This window comes from Typopeltis vanoorti, chromosome 21, assembly GCF_054136105.1.
Source record: "Typopeltis vanoorti isolate ZY-2024b chromosome 21, IOZ_Tvanoo_1.0, whole genome shotgun sequence".
In the NCBI taxonomy this organism is placed as follows: Eukaryota; Metazoa; Arthropoda; class Arachnida; order Uropygi; family Thelyphonidae; genus Typopeltis; species Typopeltis vanoorti.
In genome coordinates this window covers 47,395,828-47,421,221 of record NC_143569.1, presented here as the reverse complement: position 1 = coordinate 47,421,221, position 25,394 = coordinate 47,395,828, and the positions used below count along the sequence as shown (strand labels likewise).

Here is a 25,394-nt window from a genome sequence, read left to right as displayed (position 1 = left end):
ATTCAATACTCTCTTGCATTTTTCTGTCAAAGATGAGTCCCAAGAACTTGGCTTCTGTTGCTACTGAAATAAAAGTTTGTTCCATTCTTAATTCAGGATCTGGGTGAATTCTTGTAGATTAAGCTTATACGTTGGTTATACATAGCTTTTAATTTTTCAGGAAATGACAACGTATACTAGAATATTAATTAAAAACTTTAATCAATACCTTCCTATATTTCAGCAATGTTACATTGCCATCATCAGGGATCACAAAATAACAATGATATATGCATACAGGCACTAACACTGAACAAATGAGGTTCATTTGCTTGGTGTTAAAATGGGAAGAAATTTTTTATGAATGATGTGGTATGACCAGTAAGGGGGGGGGGGCAAGAGATTTTGCTAACTGTTAGAATAATTTATAGCAGGGAGAACAAGTGGTGTCTACTATGGGTCTTGAGGGGGGGGGGGGATCAAGTTTATGAATCATAGGCAAGCCATATATTCTGGGAGTACAGCAAACTGAAGAGTTTAAGTTCTTTTGTACTTTTAGTTTCTTAATTTGTAATTGTGTAGGATCATAATCTAAGGATCTGTAGATAGTGGTCTCTACGAATGATATCCATTTTCTTATGGTATTTACTGACGTCGAGGATAATGGTGGCACTTTCCTTGTCAGATTTAGTAATGACTATGCTGTTGTCTTTATGTAATTTATTAAATGAATTAAACTGGCAGGGAGATAGATTCCTTTTGGATTCCTCAAGCGTAATGCTATTAGCTATCTCAGGAGCTAAGTTACAGATACTAGTTGGCCAAGTGTGCATATCCGCTCTCCAGCCAAAACGCTGCGAGTTCGAATCCCACCGTGGGCATGGATGTTTGTGATTGTCTGAGAAAATACTAGTAGTGATGGTGGGCAGTAGATGATGTTGGTGTAGATGGATGCGGTGGAGATGGAGAGTTGTAGAGTGGGTATCCATCCTCGATGAGTCTTTGGACTCCCTGTATCATGTAAGAATAATAATAATACTGTATTTGATGTTGAACATTAGTTCTAGTAAAGGTACTTGTCAAGATGCAACAACAAAATTGTAGCCCTAAGGTTTAGAACACTAATGGCAGCTTCGTTAAGCCTTTTTGATGACAAATTAACTACAATAAGAAGAGGTTACACTTGAGTAACGGGTTTAGAATTCAAAAGTCTGTTGTACTTATTGATATGCTTATTTTTTATTTTTAGGAATTCTTTTTGAGCTAAAGCTTCCTCAAGCGTAAAATTAAAGATTATTATTATTCCGAGCAACTCCAAGGAGTCGACAGACTCATCGAGGGAGGCCCTAACATCATGTCAAGAACAACTATTCGACATTCACACAGTATCTATCATACCTTGCCTTGAACTCATTCATGGTCGTAGCACCCACAACAGAATCTGGCAGCTTATTCCACTCATTCTTGTGTAGAGGCTTAAGTGCTGTGAGGACATTATGTTGGAGGTTTAATGGATTATTTACAACACTCAAAAAGAATTAAAATAGAATTTAATACTTCCTATATTTCGTCCTAGTCACTAGGACATCTACGGGGATTACAAAGACAATTAATGTAACATGCACACAAAAACTTACAATACTAAGCCCAACCACGTGGGTGACAATAAAGTCCTATCTAGGTGGAGCGCCCTCTAAGGGCAGTTGTAGGCGGCCTGGAATGTAAGGTGGGACCTCTGGTGATGACTGTTTCCCAAATCTTCGGAAGCTTAATGCAACCGTATTTGTTAAGATTTGGTTGGTTTTTGAGAGCTGCTGCTGCTTCTAGGAAAAGTCTCTCTTTCTTGAATTTGCTGTGGTGGAGCATGGTGGTTTTCTTCCATGATACTCTGTGGGTGGTGTCCAAAACATGGTCAGCCAAACCTGAATGGCCATAGTTGTGTTTAACGATGTAAGACTTGTGTTCCTCTAGGCGGATGGATGCTGATCTGCCTGTCTGTCCAAAGTACGCAAGCTTACAGGCACAGGGTACTTTGTAAACTCCAGGCAGAGAGAGAGGAGGGAGCTGATCTTTCGTAGAACGGATAAAGGTAGTCAGTTTGCGGTAGGGCTTATATGTTGTATGTAGGTTATACTTTTTTAGTATCTTGGCTATTTTTTCCGAAGTACCACGGATGTAGGATATGGTGATGGCATTTTTAAATTCTTGTTGACGAGAGGGATGGGGAATGGGGGGGGAATTGATTATTTTTTTGATGCTGTGTTCGCTGTAGCCATTGGAGAGGAAAGTTCTGTGTATGTGGTTAAGCTCAGTAGAGAGGGTGGTTCCACTGGAACAAAGATTGTGGGCTCTCTTGGTAAGGGTTTTAATGATGCCATATTGTTGTGAGGGGTGGTGGTGGGAGAGTTTGTGAATGTATCTGCCTGTGTGTGTGGGTTTTCTGTATACAGTGAAGGCAAGTGTATCATTAGGCATGCGCGTGACTAAGGTGTCTAGGAAGGGTAAACACTTGTTCTTTTGTTCTAGACACCTTAGTCACGCGCATGCCTAATGATACACTTGCCTTCACTGTATACAGAAAACCCACACACACACAGGCAGATACATTCACAAACTCTCCCACCACCACCCCTCACAACAATATGGCATCATTAAAACCCTTACCAAGAGAGCCCACAATCTTTGTTCCAGTGGAACCACCCTCTCTACTGAGCTTAACCACATACACAGAACTTTCCTCTCCAATGGCTACAGCGAACACAGCATCAAAAAAATAATCAATTCCCCCCCCATTCCCCATCCCTCTCGTCAACAAGAATTTAAAAATGCCATCACCATACCCTACATCCGTGGTACTTCGGAAAAAATAGCCAAGATACTAAAAAAGTATAACCTACATACAACATATAAGCCCTACCGCAAACTGGCTACCTTTATCCGTTCTACGAAAGATCAGCTCCCTCCTCTCTCTCTGCCTGGAGTTTACAAAGTACCCTGTGCCTGTAAGCTTGCGTACTTTGGACAGACAGGCAGATCAGCATCCATCCGCCTAGAGGAACACAAGTCTTACATCGTTAAACACAACTATGGCCATTCAGGTTTGGCTGACCATGTTTTGGACACCACCCACAGAGTATCATGGAAGAAAACCACCATGCTCCACCACAGCAAATTCAAGAAAGAGAGACTTTTCCTAGAAGCAGCAGCAGCTCTCAAAAACCAACCAAATCTTAACAAATACGGTTGCATTAAGCTTCCGAAGATTTGGGAAACAGTCATCACCAGAGGTCCCACCTTACATTCCAGGCCGCCTACAACTGCCCTTAGAGGGCGCTCCACCTAGATAGGACTTTATTGTCACCCACGTGGTTGGGCTTAGTATTGTAAGTTTTTGTGTGCATGTTACATTAATTGTCTTTGTAATCCCCGTAGATGTCCTAGTGACTAGGACGAAATATAGGAAGTATTAAATTCTATTTTAATTCTTTTTGAGTGTTGTAAATAATCCATTAAACCTCCAACATAATATTCCACTCATTCAACACTCTCCAAGTAAAAAACCTAGCTCTAACACCCTTGTCAACCACATTCTTGCCCAGCTTCCATGCATGGCCCCTAGTTCTCCCACTGCCAGTCCTATTTTCAAAAATATCTTCTGGATTAATTTTATAGAAACCCTTTCAGTAATTTGAATGTCTCAATCATATCACCCCTTTTCCGCCTATCGACCAATTTCTGCAACCCACAAATCTTCAAACTATTCTCATAAGGTTCATTCCACAGACCTGCTTTCATCTTGGTCACTTGTCTCTGGATCCTCTCCACTTCCTCCCCATCACGAAGAAACCCTGGTGCCCATAACTGGGCACAGTAGTCCAGATGGGGTCTTATCAAGGCTTGATATAGAGGAACAACAACTTGTTTGTCTCTGCATGTTAAAGTATTTTTCAGAAGCCAAGTGATTTGATGAGCTGATTTAGCCACTTTTGCAATGTGCCCCCTAAACTTCAATTCCCTATCCACCAACACTCCCAAATCCCTGGCCTCATCAATCTCCTGGAGTATGGGTCCACCAATGTGATATACTGCTGCTATTCTTTTCACCCCAAAGTGCATAACCTTACACTTTGCCACATTAAATTGACATCCATTTTTCCTAGCCCAGTTCTCCAAACTATCCAAATCATCCTGTAAAATTTTGACATCCTGTGCACTCACAATTGCTCTACCCAACTTTGCATCATCAGCAAACAAGTGAACACTTCCTCTCAGATCCTTTCCTATATCACTGATGAACAAATTGAAAAGCAGTGGTCCAAGAACAGAGCCCTGCGGCACACCACTAGTCACAAGCCGTCTTTTAGACTCAACTCCTGAATAAACCACTCTCTGGTATCTCTCCATCAACCACCCTCCTGTCCATCTCACCAACCCTATATCCATCCCCATCTGCTCCAGTTTACTGATTAGGGTTCCATGTGGTATCCTGTCAAAGGCCTTGGCAAGGTCCCGCAGAATCACTGTAAACCTTATCAAGTTCAGCCGTCACTGTGTTATAAAACGTGACCAAGTTACCGAGGCATGATCTACCCTTCACAAAACCATGTTGTCCCCCATACAATATCCCATTTTCATCTATCCAATCCTGTATTCTTTTCTTGACTAATTTCTCTAAGACCTTGACAATGATTCCTGATATGCTAATCGGTCAGTAATTTACAACAGCAGTCTTGGAACCACCTTTATGCAGTGGAACTATTTTCCCCTCTTTCCCCCCCTCGTGACTAACCCAGACCCGAGACTCAAATTAAACAAAATGGTCAAGGATACTGACAATTCTTTAGCCGCTTCTCGTATGGCACGAGCTGGTATACCATCCAATCCCACAGATGTATTGACATTGAGGTTATGCAATAGACTACTCACCTCCACTTCATTCACCACAATTCCCCTATAATCTACTGGTTCATTCATTTCTGCAATGTCACCACCTGGATGATATATTCTTGCAAAGTGCTCACTCAGTAACTCAACTATATCAACTGATTCAGTTACCTCCCTACGATCGGCATTCTTCAAAATCATTCTGCCATATACATTTTTCCTTTTATTTGCAACATATCGAAAAAACTGTTTAGGATTCTCTTTAGCCTGCATGGCCAATGTTATTTCGTAAACCTTTTTTGCTTTTCTTACCACACTCGTTACCCTTCTGGCCTGCACTTTATACCGTTCATGTGCCTGCCGGTCACCTTTCTCCTTAAATTCCCTCCATAGTTGTTTCTTTTTTTGCAACAGCTTAATGGTGTTATTCATCCATCTAACCCCTACTTGATTTATTACTCGGACTCTAGGTATACAGTCAGCAATTGCTTCATGCAAACACTTCTTAACTGCCTCCCATGCACTATCAACTTCTAGTCCTTGCAGTTGTACATGCCATGGCACTGAACCAATCAAACTCCTAAGCTTGTCATACTTTCCAGCCTGATAATTCCACATGTACCCTGTCTTAATTGTAAATTCCACACCTTTAGCCACCTCCCAAGTCAAGACCCTATAATCACTCTCACCAATCGGTGGCAATGTGGTCATATTTGTTACAGCCAAATCCTCAGATGTAATTACTAGGTCAAGCACTCTCTGACCTCTAGTATTTTCCATTACATACTGTCGCAGATAGTTATCCCTTAATAACTGCATAAAATTCAATTCCTTCCTCCCGTGTGTCCTCTCCTCACTCCAATCAATGCGACCATAGTTGAAATCTCCCATAATAATTACCCTCCTTCCACTCATTTCTTCTATTTGTTTGTGCATACTGTCACCACCATCTTTTCCATCACCTGGTCTATAGCAGCACCCAATTGTATATTTTGTTCTGCTAGCTACAATCTCACACCAAATCACCTCAAATGTGCTCTTTTCTCTATCCTACAATCCAACTTCTATTCTCCTTGGCTCATCAGCTATCATCGACAATACTCCTCCCCCCATTTTATTCTCCCTGTCATTCCTGAACACACTATACCCATCACATTCAATCCCACTAGCTATATCATCTACAGCCATGATTCACTAATGCCAATAACCTGTGGTCTGGAAGTGCCAACCATGGCCAAAAACTCTTCCTTCTTGTTCCTAATACTCCTAGCATTAGTGTACATGAATTTAAGACCCCCATTAGCCCCAACCCTACCTTGATGCCTTATATTAACTATCTCATTCTGATTTGTTGTCCTTATTCGCGTGGGCATATTATACTCATTCATACATTCAACTGCCTCCCTAAGGACTGTATATCTACCCCCCCCCCCCGCCTTAATAAATCTAGTTTCCCTGATTTTGCACATACATTCAGCAACACATTTTCAAGTCTCGTTACACCGTATCCATTCAAATGCAAGCCATCCATCTTATATAGATCCTTTCGCCCATCGAATTCACTCCACACGTCCACAAATTCCACACCACTCATCATACATAACCCACGCATAAAGTCATTTGCAATTAAGGCCCTCCTTTAAAACATTTCACTGTCATATCGCGGCAAAAGACTAATCATTCTAACTCTCTCACTCTTTTCTTTGCTACCTCAAACAATTCCTTCAGGTCTTCTATCATTTCCATTTTATCTCCTTTCAAATCATTCGTACCTGCCACAACAATCATTTCTTTCACCCTTTCCTTTTGCTCTCTAATAGACTCAGTTACATCCTTTATGGTCGCACCAGGTTGGTACGATTTTGCCAAATCCTCTACTAACACACCTCGTACTAATGAGTCTCCATACAGCACTCTATCCTTCATTTTGTTTATGTTCACACTCATACACTTATTTTTCCTAACATACTTTTTATTATTGGTTGGTTCACTCAGTCGACTTTTGTTCATACGCTCTAGCTGCCGTTTTGCCCTTTGTATCGCTCCACTCAACAACACGATCTCACTCATTGCATCTATCTCATCTTTTTTATTCTCAGTAAAACCATTAATATGCTCTGAATTAATACTATCATTCACACTTTCTACATTCAGGCCCTCACAGTTCTCTGGTACAACCTCGCCATTTCTTGTCATATCACTATCTTCATCATTCTGAAGTTTGACAAAAATATCACACTCACAACCCGAAATACACTTTAATTCCTCATTCTCCTTACATTTTCTACACACATTTGCTCCTTTATTATCATCTAACCATACTCCAACCGCACTCCGTACATTTCACAGATAGTACACTGAATCATCTCCTTTATATTACCGTTATTGAATAAAGATGGCGAATCATCATTACTGGCTGCCATTTTCCTTCATACGGGAGCCATACTTACTTCTAATGTATTTTATCAAATTATAAAATGAAACACTAAAAACACACAAACAAATGCACTAAGATACTCAAGGCAAAGAAAACTACGTAATATTCAAGTAAATTTATCGACGATAACTAAAAATAACACTTATCTTATCAGGAGCTCTCAACAAGCACAAACGACTACAAATCCCTCTAGATTAAAAGATTAAAGAGAATAGTATGCAGTTCCATATTGAGAATCATTGAGAGCAGCCATCAGCTTGACTGTAACGAGCTGATGGCTGCATTGATAGTAGCGAGAACAGTGCATGTAGCAGAGCTGTATGCCAGTTTTCCTCTCCTACTGCAGAGCAAATCTGGCATGCTTGTATACACGGAGGGTTTTTTGGATTTGAACTTGACTTTTAATTTAACACAAGTAGATAATAATCCAATATTCTAAATAAATTCTACACCTATTCCCTAGTTCAATAGTTAAGATGATCTCTTATCTACAACATAGTTGTAATTAAGAGAACATCTCTTAACTACAACCCCAGGGGATAATTATTTGGAGAGAGAGAGAAATCTTTTTTTTTTTATATGAACGTTGATCAAAATTTCTTCTGAATTACTAATGGAACACGTATAGACCACAGTAATAACTTTAATTAAATAAAGTAACAAATATTTCGTACTCTGGTACTTTGTCTACAAGTGTCTATCAAGAACCGACTTTTACTGGCGGATACATTCATCAAAAGTCTGCTCATCACACCTCTAAAAAAATTGGCATTATCAAATATTTAATTAATAGAGCACATAAAGTGTGCTCCTCTCCCTCAAACTTACAAGAACTTGTCACTATAAAAAAGTTAATAGAATCTAATGGTTAAAACCCTAATCAGATCCAACAGATAATTGACTCCTATGTTCCAACACCTCAGGATTCTTCAACAGACCACAGAGTACCAATCCCTTACATTTCAAGCATCTCAGAACCTATAGGCAGAATTTTGAAGTAGTATAATCTTATTCCCACATATTTTCCTATCAACAAAATTTCTCACTTGTTGCCATCTACAAAAGACAAACCATCACCTCTATCATTGGCTGGTGTTTACCAGATACCATGTGAATGCGATTTATCCCATTTTCGACAAACAGACCATTCTGTGGAAAAAAGAATGAAGGAACATCAATACTATATTGAATATATGAAACCTCATAAGTCTGGTTTAGTGTCAATGCTATGTTGTGCTAAAAGTCTTTCAAACTAATGGGAGAGAGAGAGACAGTCATTTCGATTTAAATTCGACTGATGAAAGAGGGCTTCACAACTTTCTTTAAAACGGCGTTCATAATATCCAGCAGGATTTCTCCACAGATGCAGGTTTAAATGAACGCCGTTTTAAAGAAAGTTGTGAAGCCCTCTTTCATCAGCCGAATTTAAATCAAAATGATTGTCTCCCTCTCCCAAAAGTTTGAAAGACACTTATTTTATACAACCATCAATGAAATAATTATCTTTAAAGAATTATTCAATAATATTTTAGTAATTAATTTTCTGGCATGGTGACAATTTATTTGGTGATCCACTGACTGTTCTGTACTTTGTATTCCATTCCTTTATCTGTTTGTTCTACTGAGGATGTACTGTTACTTTCAGTACGAATTATTTGTACCTTTATTTAATTATAGTTATCACTGTGGTCTATACGTGTTCCAATAATTATTATTTTGCCACAGGTATCTCTAAAGATTTCTTCTGAATGCCTTTCTGGTGAAGCATGTGATGCATTGTTCTTTGCATCGAAGTAATGTCCCTTGGTCATCTGTGCAGGAGTTAGCAAAGAAAAATCATACTAGGAGGTCAGCTCTTAGATGTTGTTGCAATAGTGCTATCTGCTTTAGAGTGGTGAAAGCAATTTACAGATGAATAGATACTGCTCTGAAAGATCTTTTTTCAAGAAAATGGAAGGCATAACTGCCATTTATGCAAGAGGCAAGTTTTCTGCATTTAGTTTTTTCAAAGTTAGACTTAAATTAGTTTATGGTTGTTTTGTAATTCTCTCAGCTACAGTGCAGGCAGAGAATGAAGCTGTAGTTTTTGTCTCAAGTCATATGCAATATGTTTTTTTTAATGCCTTGATGCATAACACCAGTCTGACTATGGAGAGGAAGAGCAGAAATCCCAGAGATCTTCCTACTTGGCCTTGTTAAAATGACAAAGAAATGTGGCAGAGTGAGTGGTGTCCCACTAGCAATGGAACTTATATGTGATTATAGTCTGAGTTAATGAGAAAAGAGTTGACCCCAACAGTGTACTTAGAAGAAAGTGAACTGGTTAAGAAAAAAATCTTGAGTGTATGGGTGGTAGGGGAAAAATGGATTATATGGGATTCTCCAGATGTCGAAAGATGAATAATTTGCTTTTTAAGTTGCATAGTTGATTCAACTCTTTTCCATATGTACTCCAGATGATAGATTAATGTGAAGCTTGAAATATCAAGTTTCTTTTTTAATAAATAACTACTCCATGAGATAGTAGTCTCCATAATTTTTTTGATAATAATGTGTTATCATGGCTCAAGCAATCAAGGTCATGAGGCTAATGGTTATGTGTGTGCTGTGCATGTCCACCAGCTAGTCAAACTCTTTTGCAGCAGGAACAACCAGTTTCTAGTAGTAAAAACCCTGCTGTCAATATATAAGATTAGTTAATCATCTTCAGCTGAAAAGTTCTGTCCCTCAGTTTATTCTTTCTTTACTTGTTAATCTTAATGGTCTGTTATGAATAAGTAACTTGGACTGTTCACAATCTAATTAATGCTCTGATAGGATAGAAAAATCTGCATATGTCTTTAAATGCATTCAAGTGTATCTGTTTGCTTGTTGAGAAATGACTTTCTGGGAGGCATAATGACCCTGCTGCCTCCATAGGAAGCTGGTGCATCTTCAGTGCTGAAAAACCCTTATAAAAGTTCTTCATATTTTGCAGGTGATTCAAACACAGGACTTTCCAAATGGCAATGTCAAAACTGAATGAACTACTGAGGTTCCTCAGTAACGCTATTTAATGTTTATTACTTAATTACACATATCATTGGTCTTTATGATTTAAATAGACAACTAAGATTTAAAAGAGGGAGGGATGTTTTTGATATTGTAAGCTTTGCCATTTCTTATTGAATCAGTTATTTCTATGTGTTAATAATTTTACAAGATCAATTTTGTGAGTACAAACTTTCCATTTAACATGGTATAATCAGTTTTCCTCGAAAGTCAGAATGTAAAACACCATTTGGTCACCACAATGGTTAGAAACTTAGTCAAAATGAGTATACTTATTTTGACTAAGCATAGAAGGAAGAAATAACTAAACCTACTCAGAAATAAAACTAATGAAATTATTATTATTACTTGACACCTCCAGGGAGTCCAAAGACTCATTGAGGGAGGGCACCTACTCTACAACTCTGTCTCCACCACACAAATCAACCAAAATTATTTCATTACTTCTACAAAATAAATATGAATTTTTCACCCCCTAAAGTTCAACTTACTTGAACAGCATCCAGAGTGACAGATCCACTAAGGCAAATCAATGGGTAAATAGGAAATAAAAATCTTTCTTCCTATTAAGAAAAGATAAGTTTAAAAAAGAAACATAACATTAGAGGATGATGCACGAAAATTTTCAACATTAAAATATGCATTTCTTCCCCTCCCCTTCAGATTAGGAAAGTGTTATTTATAATGTGTATTATATATAATATTTCATTTACTAACAATTATTTTTATTTTTGACTCCGAGTGTCCCTATATGTTATTATATTTGCACAAAGAGTTCACTCCAATTGGTGCAATGACTTTAACTCACTCTTTCAGAATCCAACTAATCATTGACTCAATACCAAGTACAAAATAAACACATTTAATAAAACTTAAAACAACATATATACACTTCTAGTAAAAATACATAACTATAACTACAGATTATATGGATCCAAGGCCTTATTTAAAAATATAAACTTACTCTTAAGACTAAACACTTTTTCTTTCACAATCACAAAAAAAATGTTCATAGTCTTTTTCTCTTTCTGTTAAGGCTCTTTTCCAGAAGTTACAAGGTTCTGTACTTCATTTTCAGGATCCCTTTAAAATTCTTTTTTACTGCCTCACACAAAACAAAATCAAGCTCCTTCCTACTTGAATATATCTTGGCCAGTTTATAAAAACTTAGTTTCAAGATTTCCTTTTTCTTTACTTATTCCTTCTTGAAACATATTATTTCCACTATTCCTTTTTCGGAATACAATATGAAATTTCCTTTTGACTGCCGCACACAAAAAAATCAAGTTCCTTCCTACTTGAATATATCTTGGCCAGTTTATAAAAACTTAGTTTCAAGATTTCCTTTTTCTTTACTTATTCCTTCTTGAAACATATTATTTCCACTATTCCTTTTTCGGAATACAATATGAAATTTCCTTTTAACTGCCGCACACAAAAAAATCAAGTTCCTCCCAACTTGAATATTCCTCGGCCAGTGTTCTAAAAAACTTTCCGAACGCTCTCTTGTTTACCACTGTAACTTGGATACGCAACGCTTTTCTTGTCAGCTGTCAATCAAACATCAAGTTCACTCCGGGAGCATGCGCACTTCAACAACGTCAGAAACTACGCATTGTAATAATATGGCTGACTCGCTGTATCCACCAGCGCTGAAGAAAGTCTTTCACAAACACAAAATTCAACATTTAAAAATACAACAAACTTTCTTATAAATAATACAAATAATCAGTTTAGTAAGTACTTCAATATTTTTACTTCTTTACATGTTACTCCTAATATAATAATTTCATAACGAGCACATCGCAAGTGCAGACACTGCGTGTATGAAAACAAAAACTAACAAGCAAAATTAATACGTAAAAATATTCAGAATTTTTAATATGATTATTTTTACAAAAGTAAACATTTTGTAATTAATACATTCGTTCACCAAAGTATAGATACACTCTCCCAATATAGACTGGGTCGCCATGGGAGTAGTAGACCCAAACCTCCCTCAATGGGAAAGGCCTTCACCATGCAGTGGATAGAAAAATATGCTGTTCATTATCATAACCAAGTGAAAAAACTTTCAACAACTAGCTCTAATCCAGAATATTTTAGTAATAAGGTGTGATACCTACTTTCTGACTACTTGTATATGGGAAATATATGACTTCTGCATTGCTTCAACTTTGGTATCTCTTCTGGATCCTATTGATGAGACCTCAATAAAGGTTGAAACTGGTCTGGATAGTGGCCCTTCCCATATTGCATAACATTATACATGTCTGTAAGGATATGTACTTTGCATTATGGGATACTAAGACAACTGATGTGAAGTCATAGCCTCTATAAACAAGTAGTCCAGTTTTTAAGTTACTTCATGTGCAAACTTTGTTTGCTTACACTCTGATAAAGGAAGAAACCAACAATATAATTTCTTGGCATTTTGGACTTAAAATATTGGGAGAATGTTATTCAGAATTACATAAAATTAAAAATAAAGGTCTATAATGAGTGGAGAACTGTTAACTTGTGCAACTACTGAGACTTGTAATATAGTTCACTTTTCTTCTATAGACATGTGATCATTTTCAGAATTAAATCATGGTTAATAAATAGCATATTTATTTATCATTCAACAAGCTATTATAAAAAAACAAGTATGACACGTTCCTAAGTGCAATCAGCAGTGTAGCTTAAAGGAACACTCGAAGAAGCTTATGCTAGGGCTATGGTTTCTCTTGGTGTGATTTTACTGACTGTAAATTCCATATGGAAAGTACAGAACCATCATATCCCTATATAATAAGGTGATTAAAACATCTTGAAATGATTTCAAGCATAATTCATAAAATAATTATCCCTGAAGTATATACTTCTTAAATTTAGGAACTAGTGTAATTCAAATTTGGCATTTATATTTTAGATGGCAGATGATTTCTATCACTCAGTGTAAGACAACTACCTTACTTAACGGAAGACTGAAGTCATTTGAAAAAAGGTATCATATCTGGTCTCTAACAGGTTCCTGGAATTATCTTAACCTTGGCCCATTATTCAGGAATAGATGAACTATGTCTATTCTTTCCAAAGAATGGAATGAATATGAATAGTAAAAAATATCTCATCCTCTAAAGCTACAATGTGGCAAATACAAGAAAAAACAAGTAATTTTATTGTATTGCTAAATACAGTAGAGAGAGGAAGAGATTTATAGTACGTACTATATTTGGCAAAAATTATTGTGATCAAAGACAACTGGAATGAAAATGACCATACGTAATGAAAAAAAGCCTAATTTTCCACAGACACTATATTGTATACATGCAAGCAAAACAATTTTATTACAGCACCAAACACAGTACCTAATTAAATACATTTGCCCTAATATCCTCTTTCATTTTCAATTGCATGAAATACATGGCAATAATTTGTTTATAATACAGTAATTAGAGCAGAAAGAAAACAATTTATGCAATTAAATTTTCAAAAGCAAATAAAGATGAAAATGTACATGCACACACACATATTATAATTATATATATGAACTTGAAATCGGTTTGAATTGCATTTGAGATTTTCTACATCATTCAGACAGTTCACAAATAGTTTGTGAATAAATGTAGATGATCGCAGATAGATAGAGGAAAGAAAGAAGAGAAGCAATGTTTTTGAGTAAATGACAGCAGATAGATAAAGGAAATAAGAGAAGTCATAATCAACTTAAGTTATTAATCTCATATTCTTACTGGTTTCTATAATAACATCATAGGATCCAGAAAAATACTATTAGATTTTGACTTATTCCTGTGAGAAAGCAGTCATTTCATAGTATAATTCTATTTAATAAAATATGTACCAGATTCTGCAGTGAAAAATATCTCATCCTCTGAAGATACAATGCGGCAAATACAAGAAAAAAAAAACAAGTCATTTCATTATATTTCTAAATACAGTAGAGAGAGAGAGATTTATAGTACATGTGAGAAATTTCATCCAAGGGAGATTAAAGGCTTAGTCTAAAACAACATTAGGGACCAATCAAAATTAAACAGTAAACAGCAATAATGTTGGATATTTATCAGAATCATTTCCCCAAAAATGGGAAAGTTGAAAGCATTAATTTCTTTAAATTCATTCCAGAAATCAGAAATTCATAGCACACTTTGTATAGCATAATAAGACAAAACTTCTATGGAAGACTTTAACATTTTCAAGCTCACCAGATTCCTTATTATAGCCTGAACATTTTAAAAAAATACCATGTATGGTTTCTAGAATAGGATTCCTGGATTATCTAATTATTTAGCCAACCACAGTAATTATGTGCTATATGTTTACAACCTTTTGTAGGTGGGTTCATGTAAGGGAAGAAACATATACTGAGCTTTCTACTTGAGCAAAGTATGAGGCCACAAGAGCAAGGCACCTAGTAAACTCTAGCATATGATAATGGATCCAACTTGTGTTTTGGAAAATGTAGAAAGAGTAAAGATGAAATGATGACGATCATCTTTTTTAATATTCATTTCAGTTTTTAAACACCAAAATGCTCACCAGGTTTGTCTTTAATAAAGATAAATTTAAAAAGAGGCATAACATTAGAGGATGATGCATGAAAGTTATTCTATGCTATTACTGATTTCAGATTAAAGTGTTCAACTCAAGATAGCTGTGCATAGAACTGAAATAAATTTAACTCATAGTGGGGGGGGGGACATAGGTCAAGAAATAACATCATAGCAATTCATCAGAACTGCACTCCAAGCAAAGTTCAAGTAAATTTTAAACAATTGTTGGTTCTTTGTAACCTATGCAGAGCAGATAAATTATATATATATATATATATGTAGAGAGTTTTTTTACCTTGGATATATAGTATATTAAAGATACTAAGCAATTTTATAAGCTAGGTTTTAATCCTTTTTCCCAAGTAAGCAAATAGACAAGTCAGTCAAGTTTGCACCTGCATGTAGTGCAAGTCTGAGGCAACTCATGGTAAAGGTGGAGTAAGCTCCGATCACTTTCCTTAGTATTTTCCCCCTAATGCAAAGCACATCCCCTTGCCTTTAATACATACCATCATACATCTCCACAAGGGAATGTGCTTTACATTAGGGGGAAAATAAGGAAAGTGATCAGAGCTTACTCCACCTTTACCATGAGTTGCCTCAGACTTGCACTACGTGCAGGCGCAAACTTGACTTACTTGTCTGTTTGCTTACTTGGGAAAAAGGATTAAAACCTAGCTTATAAAATTGCTTGGTATCTTTAATATACTATATATCCAAAGTAAAAAAACTCTCTACATCTTACTCCCATCCTAAGATTTTTATTTAATAAGGTCAAAACACCTTGTGGCAACTTGTTTAGGTAAAATTTATAAGCTCTGCATTACTTTAACCTTGGCATTTTTAGGTCTGCCTCCCACTGATGAGACCTCAATAAAGGTCGAAACCGTTCTGGGTAGTGGCCCTTGCTTTTAATACATAGCACCATACATCTCCGCAAGGGGATGTGCTTTGCATTAGAGGAAAATACCAAGGAACGTGATCGGAGCTTACTCCACCTTTACCACGAGTTGCCTCAGACTTGCACTACGTGCAGGTGCAAACTTGACTTACTTGTCTGTTTGCTTACTTTGGAAAAAGGATTAAAACCTAGCTTATAAAATTGCTTAGTATCTTTAATATATATATATATATACATATATCGGAGTTCATATTATATAAAAAACAGAAACAACAACAGATCTAATGTAAAAAACTGAAGTACAGTTTAAAAAAGAATATACACACACACACACACACACACACACACACACACACACACACACACACACACACACACACACACACACACACACACACACATATCAGAGTTCATATTATATAAAAAATAACAGAAACATTGTAGAATAACAACAGATCGAATGTAAAAAACTGAAGTACAGTTTAAAAAAGAATATATGTATATGCATGTGTGTATATATATATATATATACACACACACATACACACACATATATATATATCAGAGTTCATATTATATAAAAAATAACAGAAACATTGTAAAATAACAACAACAGATCGAATGTAAAAAACTGAAGTACAGTTTAAAAAAGAATACATGCTGAAATTCCAATTGAAGTAAGCTATGTACGTGAGCTATATATAATTTATATATAGCTCTGTATTGGACACCTGAGGAAGTTGATTTTTTTCAACGAAACTAGTAGTGTCTCACAATTAAACCTTATTCTTTTTTATTCTCGGTGTTATAGTCATTTAAATTTCATATATATATATATATATATTAATATTCATACATATTCATATATATACATATATATATATATTAATATTCATATATATATATATATATATATATATATATATATATGTAGGAAGATTGATTTACTCGGTTATATACATTTAAAAAAAATTGAATGACTAGAAACCGAGAAAAATGAAAACAAAGTTTATTAGCAATGACTAGTTTCAGCTTGTATCAACCTTCTTCAGGTGCATATTAAAAAAGAAATAACCAGTAAAACAGAGGAAACAATTGTAAACATCACAGAAAGTTAGTGTGTATATATTCAACGTTGAAGTCTGCACATTCAAAACTGTTCTCTCATTGGCTTCGTTGTTGGGTGTATGCATGCGTATAGCATCTCACGAACGGCAGTATTTGATCATAGTACAACGACAGTCTGAAAGGTTGTAACTCAGGTTGCTGTTGAGATGTAGTGGGTTGAGAATGATTTCTTTTGATTCTATTATCTTTCTTTCTAATTCATCGTGGCAATGGAAGATGTTATTAGACTTGTCCCATAGGATTGTATGGCTAAAGTTTTCTTCATTAGAATCAGCCGAGAACAGAACATGACTAGACAAAGCAGTGGCTGGCGTTCTCCTGTAACTGAGGTCTCTCTTATGTTCTTCAATGCCTAACTCGATCGATTTCTCTGTTTGGCCAAAGTATGGTATATCATAGTTGCACCAAATCTGGTAAACACCGGGATATTTGTTGGTGTGGATAGCTTTTCTGTAAATCGAGATTTTTAATTTCTCTGAGGAATCCATTTAATAACCCATTTGTTATTAAATTAAACCATTTATTTACAATTTTTGTGGGTGTCAATATCACACCACTTTTCTCCATATTGCATAAAAATTTATCATACAGTTTTTGAGTTACTAATTTTTCCCTTTGTTCCAAAACTTATGAAACTGGTACATATACTTACATAATCACTTTTATTCTCTTTCATACCATCCAACTCTTCATCTCTCACAAGCTTTAGATAAAACACAAGTTCCATACTCTCTGTCTCTCTCTTTCTCTACTTCTCTTTCATCTTCCATGATGATGAATGTTTCTGGGTCAATATGTTTCCTATATTAACCATATGAATATTTGTTATAGTGAACAGTTTGTTATTACAATTTTGTTTCAGCATAACTTTCTAACTACGGCACTTTGGTCAGGATTTCCGATAATTAGTTAATGTAGAGTGTATAGTGAGAACCAGCTATTGCTAATTTGTTATTCAAGTTGTAAAAATATTTAACGATAATCCAGATTAGAAGTAGAACTTTATGAATAGATGTTATACAGAGCAGCCTGGGCAATGCTATACACAGTTACTACCTACATACACCCCCCCCACACACACAAAAAGACATTAAGCAGTACATATACTTTACATCAGTGTTTCTCAACTGCCAGGCTGTGGCTCAATACCGAGCCCTGGCATCAATTATACTGGACTGCAAGAGGTTCTCCTGGAATCTGTCATTTTAGTTTTCTAAGCATTTTTCATGAATAAATATTTTATAGTGGAAATATTCTGAGGAGAATAATATTTGTGAATGCGTCAACAAGCTCAGAACCCAGAAAGCCTAAATAACATTTGTGTAGCAAATGTTACTAACCAAGCCATGTATTTTTAAACATGGAAATATTCATAATGATCAAGAATTTTCAGACACTAAAATCTTTCAACATTCAGGAAAGGGAATACCACTATTTATGACTAGTCATAAAAATTGCCTGCAAGCTGATTACAATAATGGGCAGCATATCCTCCATTCTCAAAACTGAATGAAATAAAATCAATGTTGCAAATGTCAGTGACTAATCAGCAAGGACGTATAAAGAAAATTTTTCCATTGAAATTGAAGATCAAGGCAGTCTATATCCGGTTCTCAAATCTAGTAATACCGAATACTGTTTCTTCGCAAGTTCGCATTGAAGTGTGTAAGTGCTTGTTTTGAAATCCCGAGTGCCTTGATTTTTTAAAAGTAATAAGCCTACAGATTTAAATTTTAATGTGAATAAGAGACAAAGGACTTTATTTAATTTTGGTGTTAAGAAATCTCTTATTGAAGGTATTTGTGATGCAACAAATAGTGATTCATCCACCTCAAGCCTACAGAGCGATGGCCAGGATGTACACAAGGAGGGGAAAACTACCAGCACACAGAAGAAAAAGTCTGCATTCATTAATGACGGCTATTTAAACTTTGGTTTCATACAATGCCCTCACACTCACCAATTGCCATGATCTCAATGTCAGTAGCACAAATGACACATTGAGGTTGTTCATTTGTGCTACTTTTTGGGAAATGAAGCTATGAAGCCACTGCGACTTACCAGACATCTCAACACAAAACATTCCAATCTAGTCAACGAACTCATTGAATTCTTTATGCATAAAAGAGAAGCACTTAAAATGGAAAAGAAAATTATTTTCCAGGCTTCAACCACTGACACTTCACTTCTGACGGCATCCTATTTAATATCATTACAGATAGCTAAAATTAAAAAAAAAAGTATTCCATTGGCGAAGAACTCATTAAGTCTTCTTTGATTGCTGCAGCAAGTAAAATGAAAGACATCTCATTGACGAATGATACAGTTGAAAGGTGGACATCTGATATGGCAGAAGATACAGAAATGCAACTCATTAAAAAAATTAAAAAATGCATTACAGCCTGGATGAATCTACAGATATTCAGAACAACAGCACTTTACTTATGCACGTACGATATACTGAGCATGATGAAAGTGACATGAAGGAAGACATTTTAAGTGTTCTTGAATTACTTAATTACCTACACACACACTACCAGCAATGAAAATTTCAAAGTTTTAAACGGTTTCATTGAAGAGAAAGGTCTTGAATGGAAAAATTGTGTTGGAATTTGTACTGACGACGCTGCCCATCTTACAGGTAGAAATTCAGGTTTAGTCACTAAAATTAAGGATATTGCAGGCAATAACTTATTGTCAATGCATTGCTACATTCATAACCAAAACCTGCCCTCCAAAAAATCGCACCTGAGCTTAATGAAGTCCTATCTCAATCTGTTAAAATGATTAATTATATAATCATTTTATGTAATTATTTAAATTATATAAATTTAAATAATTATATTTAAAAGTTATTAAATTTTAAAAGCTGTTAAAATTTAATAACTTTTAACAGCTTTTAAAATTAAAAGTTAAAAGCATTGTGCGATGAAATGGGTTCTGATAATCAAAATCTTCTTTTCCTTTCAGAAGTTCGTTGGCTGTCCTGTGGTAAACTTCTCAAGAGGTTATATGAACTCCGAAAGGAAGTTGAGCTGTTTCTAATTGATAAGAAAAGTAACTTGTCCCCAAAGTGCTCAACATTATACTGGCAACACACCTTCACACATAAAAAACTCAGCCCACTTTTAAGCCAGTATAGAAAACCTCTCACTCCAACACAATGACATAATGGTCAGTTTTGATGTCTCCTCCTTATTCACAAATGTCCCATTCTAAGATACCTTAGATCTCATCCAAGCCAATTTCTTCCTGATATTTTAGCCCTATTTCTGTTCAACATGAACTCAGGCTACCTCATTTGGCAAGGAAAATTCTAGAAACAGATAGAGGGGACAGCCATGAGTTCTCCATTCTCTCCACCCTTGGCCAACTTCTTTATGGACACCCTTGAAGAAAAGGCCTTAAACTCAGCCCCACAAAAACCTACTGTTTGGCTATGCTACGTGGTTAATGTGTTTGCTATTTGGCCACATGGCTTAGATACACTCCACAAGTTCTTAACAAATGAAAACATTCAACACCCTAGAATCCAGTTCACCTTGGAAAAGGAAAACAACAATAGTCACCCTTTCCTAGACACTCTGATTACATGCCAGTGTAAAAGTCAATGCAGTAGAAGGCCTTAAACTTTTTTGGCATCAACTTTTACAGAGGTCGTAAATGTTGTAAATGTAATAAAACTACACATTGCCATACTGATTGTAAATCCAAACAGGTATCTGGCAAAAAGGAGTAACACTGAACTGTTCATAAAATTATTAAAATAGTATAAATATTCAAGACTGTGCACTTTATGTAAATCCAGGAGTGATATTGTAAAAATTAGTCTAGTGTTGAAATAGTTCTGCCTCAAGTAAAAAGGATTACAGTGGATTATGTCTGGGACTTGTAAGCAAAACAATAGCGCTGAGGGTCATTCGAACAATTAAGTTTTCCCACCTACACTCAAGACCACTGACGTCAGAGTGATCACAGGTTGTTTAGGGGGTCTCTGACCCTGAAACAGGGAACTCCCAAAGAACCGTATATAGGAGACTTTAAAAAATGAGGTCCTCCCTCTTTTTCTCATAGTCTTCTAGCTGCAGTCTGTAGGCCTGATTGAACTCGTCAGTATGCAACCCGTGGGAAACTGGGAGCCCTGGAGGAGCACTGAAAGTGTCCTCGATGTGTAGCAAGTAAGGGAACTTGCCTCATGCACCAAAAGCGAGATGCCTTCGTTTGACCTAGTTCCATCGGCGAAAATGTGCCACGCCACTACTGCCACAAGTGAATTATGGAAGGATGGTTACTGAGCACTGAACGAGGAAATCCAGTACACAGAATGGATTGGAAGAATCGGCAGAAACAGCTAAGGATCTCATGTGCTGATAGGACTATATGTGTTACTAAGGACCTGTGAGTAGATTTTTGTATCAATAGTTAAGTGCAGAAGGATGATTGTGAGTCCACTGGACGTAATGTTACTAGGTTAATAGTACTGTTGCAGATAGCAAGGTTTGAAATCGAAATGTTAGCATAACATAAGTTAGAATTAGTGTCAGCTAGAATTGCAGAATATGAGAATCTCCTCTCACTGTAAATGGCAAGCTTAATATTGTTAGACGGTAATTGAAATTCAAGATAAGATTAAGAAAGAAGTTGTATGAAAAGTGTATAATTACTTTAAGTTGCAATAAATGTGTTTTGTTTGCATAATAGAGACTATTGCCTGATCTTTGTACAATGCACTGCCTCGCAAAAAACTCCAAACCTGTATGCTAAGAATTTGGGGAATTGCCATGAATGATCATTAATTAAGCCCACAATTAGAATTAGCTGTATCCCACAGGTGCTAGGACATATCTCCAATGCTTTATGTGAAGAACTCAGGTGGCACAGTCATACATAAAATAAATTTTCCTGATTTCTTTTGGCATAGGAGACAGATATCTGCATTCGTGAATTGGCCTCATTCACAGGCATATTCACCAGCAGAGTTGCCATTTTTGTGGGAACCTTAACGATTAAATGATAGAACTAATTATAGGAATAGAAGAATTAATGCAGAAAAAATTAATGCATCATATGTACATACTTAACTAAGTATGTACATGTGATGTGACAATTGATCATCATATAGCAAAGGCACAACTAAGAAATAAAAAGGGGCCACACGATACACAAATCACTTAAGGGCACAGAAAAAGAGGAAAGTCAAAGGGAAACAATATAAGATAAACAAAGAAAGAGATATAACAAAATGGTGCAGCTGACAGGATATAATCCACAATAATTAAATTACATAAGTGTAGATTGAGACAGTTTTGAACAAAGATCAAGGTGGTAGAAGTGTGAAATATTTAGCAATTATCAATTCTATTGTAAATCATGAATGTGGATAGTATAAATTCTGACCCTACTAGTAACACCACGATGGGTGACAGGGAGTTCAGAACTATTAACCCTCATCTTATCATACCACAATTCTCTGGAGACAACAACGATAATGTCTTTCTTTAATTTTGTCAAAGAGCTAAGGAATATTGGAAACTGGTTGGACTTTCAGCTGTTGATCAAACTGCAGAATAAGCTGGTTGGAAGGGCCAAGAGTTCCTTGCATTTGTCTCAGGTTCTCCGAGACACTTTGGAATACAAGAAATTCAAGGACACCCTGATTTCCCAGTTTTCCAAGGTACGACGTGTACGAACCTGTGAAAGCTGCAAAAATGAGCTGAGGAAAGAAAGGAAACTGTCACAGACTTTTATAACTAACTATTAAATCTGGCAAATGGTCTGAGCATTTCCAAAGAAGATAAAGACCATCTTGATTGGGCTGTGTTCCACCAGTTCAGGCTGGGAATAAGAGAAGAGTTTAAGGAGACTGCTTACAAGAAGAAGATTAAGAATTTAGAAGTCTGGGTAGTGGCCCTTGCCTTAATGCATAGCATTACACATATCCGCAAGGAGATGTACTTTGCATTATGGGAGATACTGAGATAGGAGTGATGATAGCTCTCTTCACCTTTGCCACGAGTTACCTTGGTGTTGCACCACCTTAGCTCAGTCCTGAAGATACTTTCAGGCACAAACTTTGTTTGCTCACACTTGGATAAAGGATTAAACTAAACTTATTACAGTCTAACCAAGTGAAAAATTTAGAAGAGTGTTACCTTGCTGTAAAGGATAGAGAAGAGAGGCTAGGCGACCCCCATTCCATCGCAAACCCCAACCAAGTGCGTTCAATAAGAAAAGAAAATGAATCTAAATTGGACACAAAGCGAGAAGAGGACTTGGATACTTCAAAAGGAAGATTGAATGAACACCAAAGGGAGAAAAGTGAGAACAAAAACAATGCATTAGTCGTAAACAAATTAGAGGATGAAAAACTAACCAACAAGAAATTTATAAACTCCACTGACGTGGGGGATTTGCATCTGCTGATCAAGCAGGAGGTGGAGAAACTGCACAAGCCTATACTTGAATGGCTTGATTCAGTCATCAAGCAGCTAGAAGAACTCAGGGCAAAACCCTCCAGGGACACCTCAAGTCACAAAAAAGAAAATAGCAATTGGAAGAACAGAAGAGAGCCCCCCCCCCCCCCAGTGTTATAATTGTAACAGGCTCTGGCATATTGCCAAGAACTGCTTCAGGAATAAGAGAAACACCACTAGAGATATGCGGCATGAATCCAATATAGTGTTCACTCGCTACCATCCTACTAACAGACCAAGGAAAATGAAAAAGAATCTCGGAGAACAGCACAAGAAATCCATGACGGTCATTTGGGGTGAGATAAAAGGAGTACCATGCAATGTTCTGATGGATACCAGTTCCCAAGTATCTATGATAACAGGAACGATTTTCAAAAGATTAAGCTTTTGTGGGGATCTTAATGTTTAAATGATAGAACTAATTATAGGGATAGAAGAATTAATGTAGGAAGAGATATCAGCTTAACTAAGTACATGTGATGTGGCAATTGATCATCGTATAGGAAAGGTGCAATCTAAGAAATAAAAAAGGGCCCACACGATACATAAATCACTTAAGGGCACAGAAAAAGAGGAAAGGCAAAGGGCAACAATAAAACTACAACAACAAAGAAAGAGATGATGACACCAGCCTGATGAATCCCTGGCTTTCTTTGTTTACAGAAAACCAACCCATACAGGTAGATACATTCACCAGTAATCACCATGCCTCACAACAATATGGGATTATAAACACCCAATATAATGGGGCTAAATTAATCTGTTCAGACAGCAGTGCCCTAACTACTGAATTTAAGCATATTCTTAACACCTTCTTAGCCAATGGCTACAACCCCCAAAAAATTAATAAAATATTAAAACCAATTAACCCCTCCCCCCCACTTCATAACAGAGATTACACAAAAATCTATCACCATTCCTTATATCTGGGGCATATCTGAAAAGCTAACGAAAATCCTAAAAAAATATGACCAGACTACCTGTTACAAACCATATAAGAAATTGTCATCTTTTATCCGCTCCACCAAGACCAGCCACAGTTGTAAACTGTTCTGCTACGGCCAAACAGGCAGGACAGTTAATATTAGGATATCCGAACACACAGACTACATCGGTTTCATGAATACAGCCACTAAGGACTTTCTGACCATGCACTAGATACCCACCAAAGAATATCCTGAAAGAAAGCCACTTTACTACACCGCAGCAAATATAAGTATGAAAGACTATTCCTGGAATCAGCCTCAGCTGTAAAAAAATTCCCAAACCTCAACAAATTCAGGTGCATGAGACGGCCCCAAATTTGGGAAGCTTGCATCCTAAAAACATCAGCCTAGACAATCCAATTTAGCCCGTTAGGGGTCATCTTTAGGATTCTATGACCAACTTCGGTTGCCTTCTTCAGCCTCATTTCCTCAATGTTAGGTTAGTGCCTGAATGCACATATCATTGTTTTATGTTCTCAGAATATGGCAATGTAACATTGCCAAAATATAGGAAGATACTGATTGAAGTTTTTTAATTAATATTTTAGTATACAATGTAATTTCATGAAAAATTGAAAGTCACATGTAACCAATATAAGTTTATCCACAAACTAAGTTTAACTTTTTCAATTTATAATTGCTCTGTTAAAGCGCTGCATTTTTAAATTCAAAATATTAATTATTGTTGGTACTAGTACTTAGAATTGAGAGATTCATACGTTTTTATTTATTAAATTACATACTATGCATATATAAATATTTGGCATGTGTATGTGATAATAAGTGTTCCGCTGACAAGCTGGCATTCTTCTGAGGCTTCCCCTGTCAGCTGACTTCTATGGTGAGTTACAATGCATAAATATTTTTTTCACTGCCATTTTTTTTTCAAACCAACATTATTAAAATCAATTTAATTAAATTAATAATATTATAAATTTTTGGTGGTCAAAATGAGATATGTCAATGAAAATCAGTACAAATTAATTTAAAGATGTT

At 36.2% G+C, this 25,394-nt stretch overlaps 1 protein-coding gene across 1 annotated transcript in view; it reads right to left on the bottom strand.

Moving 5' to 3' along the window:
• Alg9 (alpha-1,2-mannosyltransferase Alg9) overlaps positions 1-25,394 on the bottom strand; it is a 246,190-nt gene that overhangs the window by 70,768 nt on the left and 150,028 nt on the right. Inside the window, exon 11 of the mRNA XM_090410879.1 lies at positions 10,843-10,914. Coding sequence (XP_090267005.1) covers positions 10,843-10,914 — 72 coding nt within the window. The remainder of the gene's footprint in view (positions 1-10,842; positions 10,915-25,394) is intronic.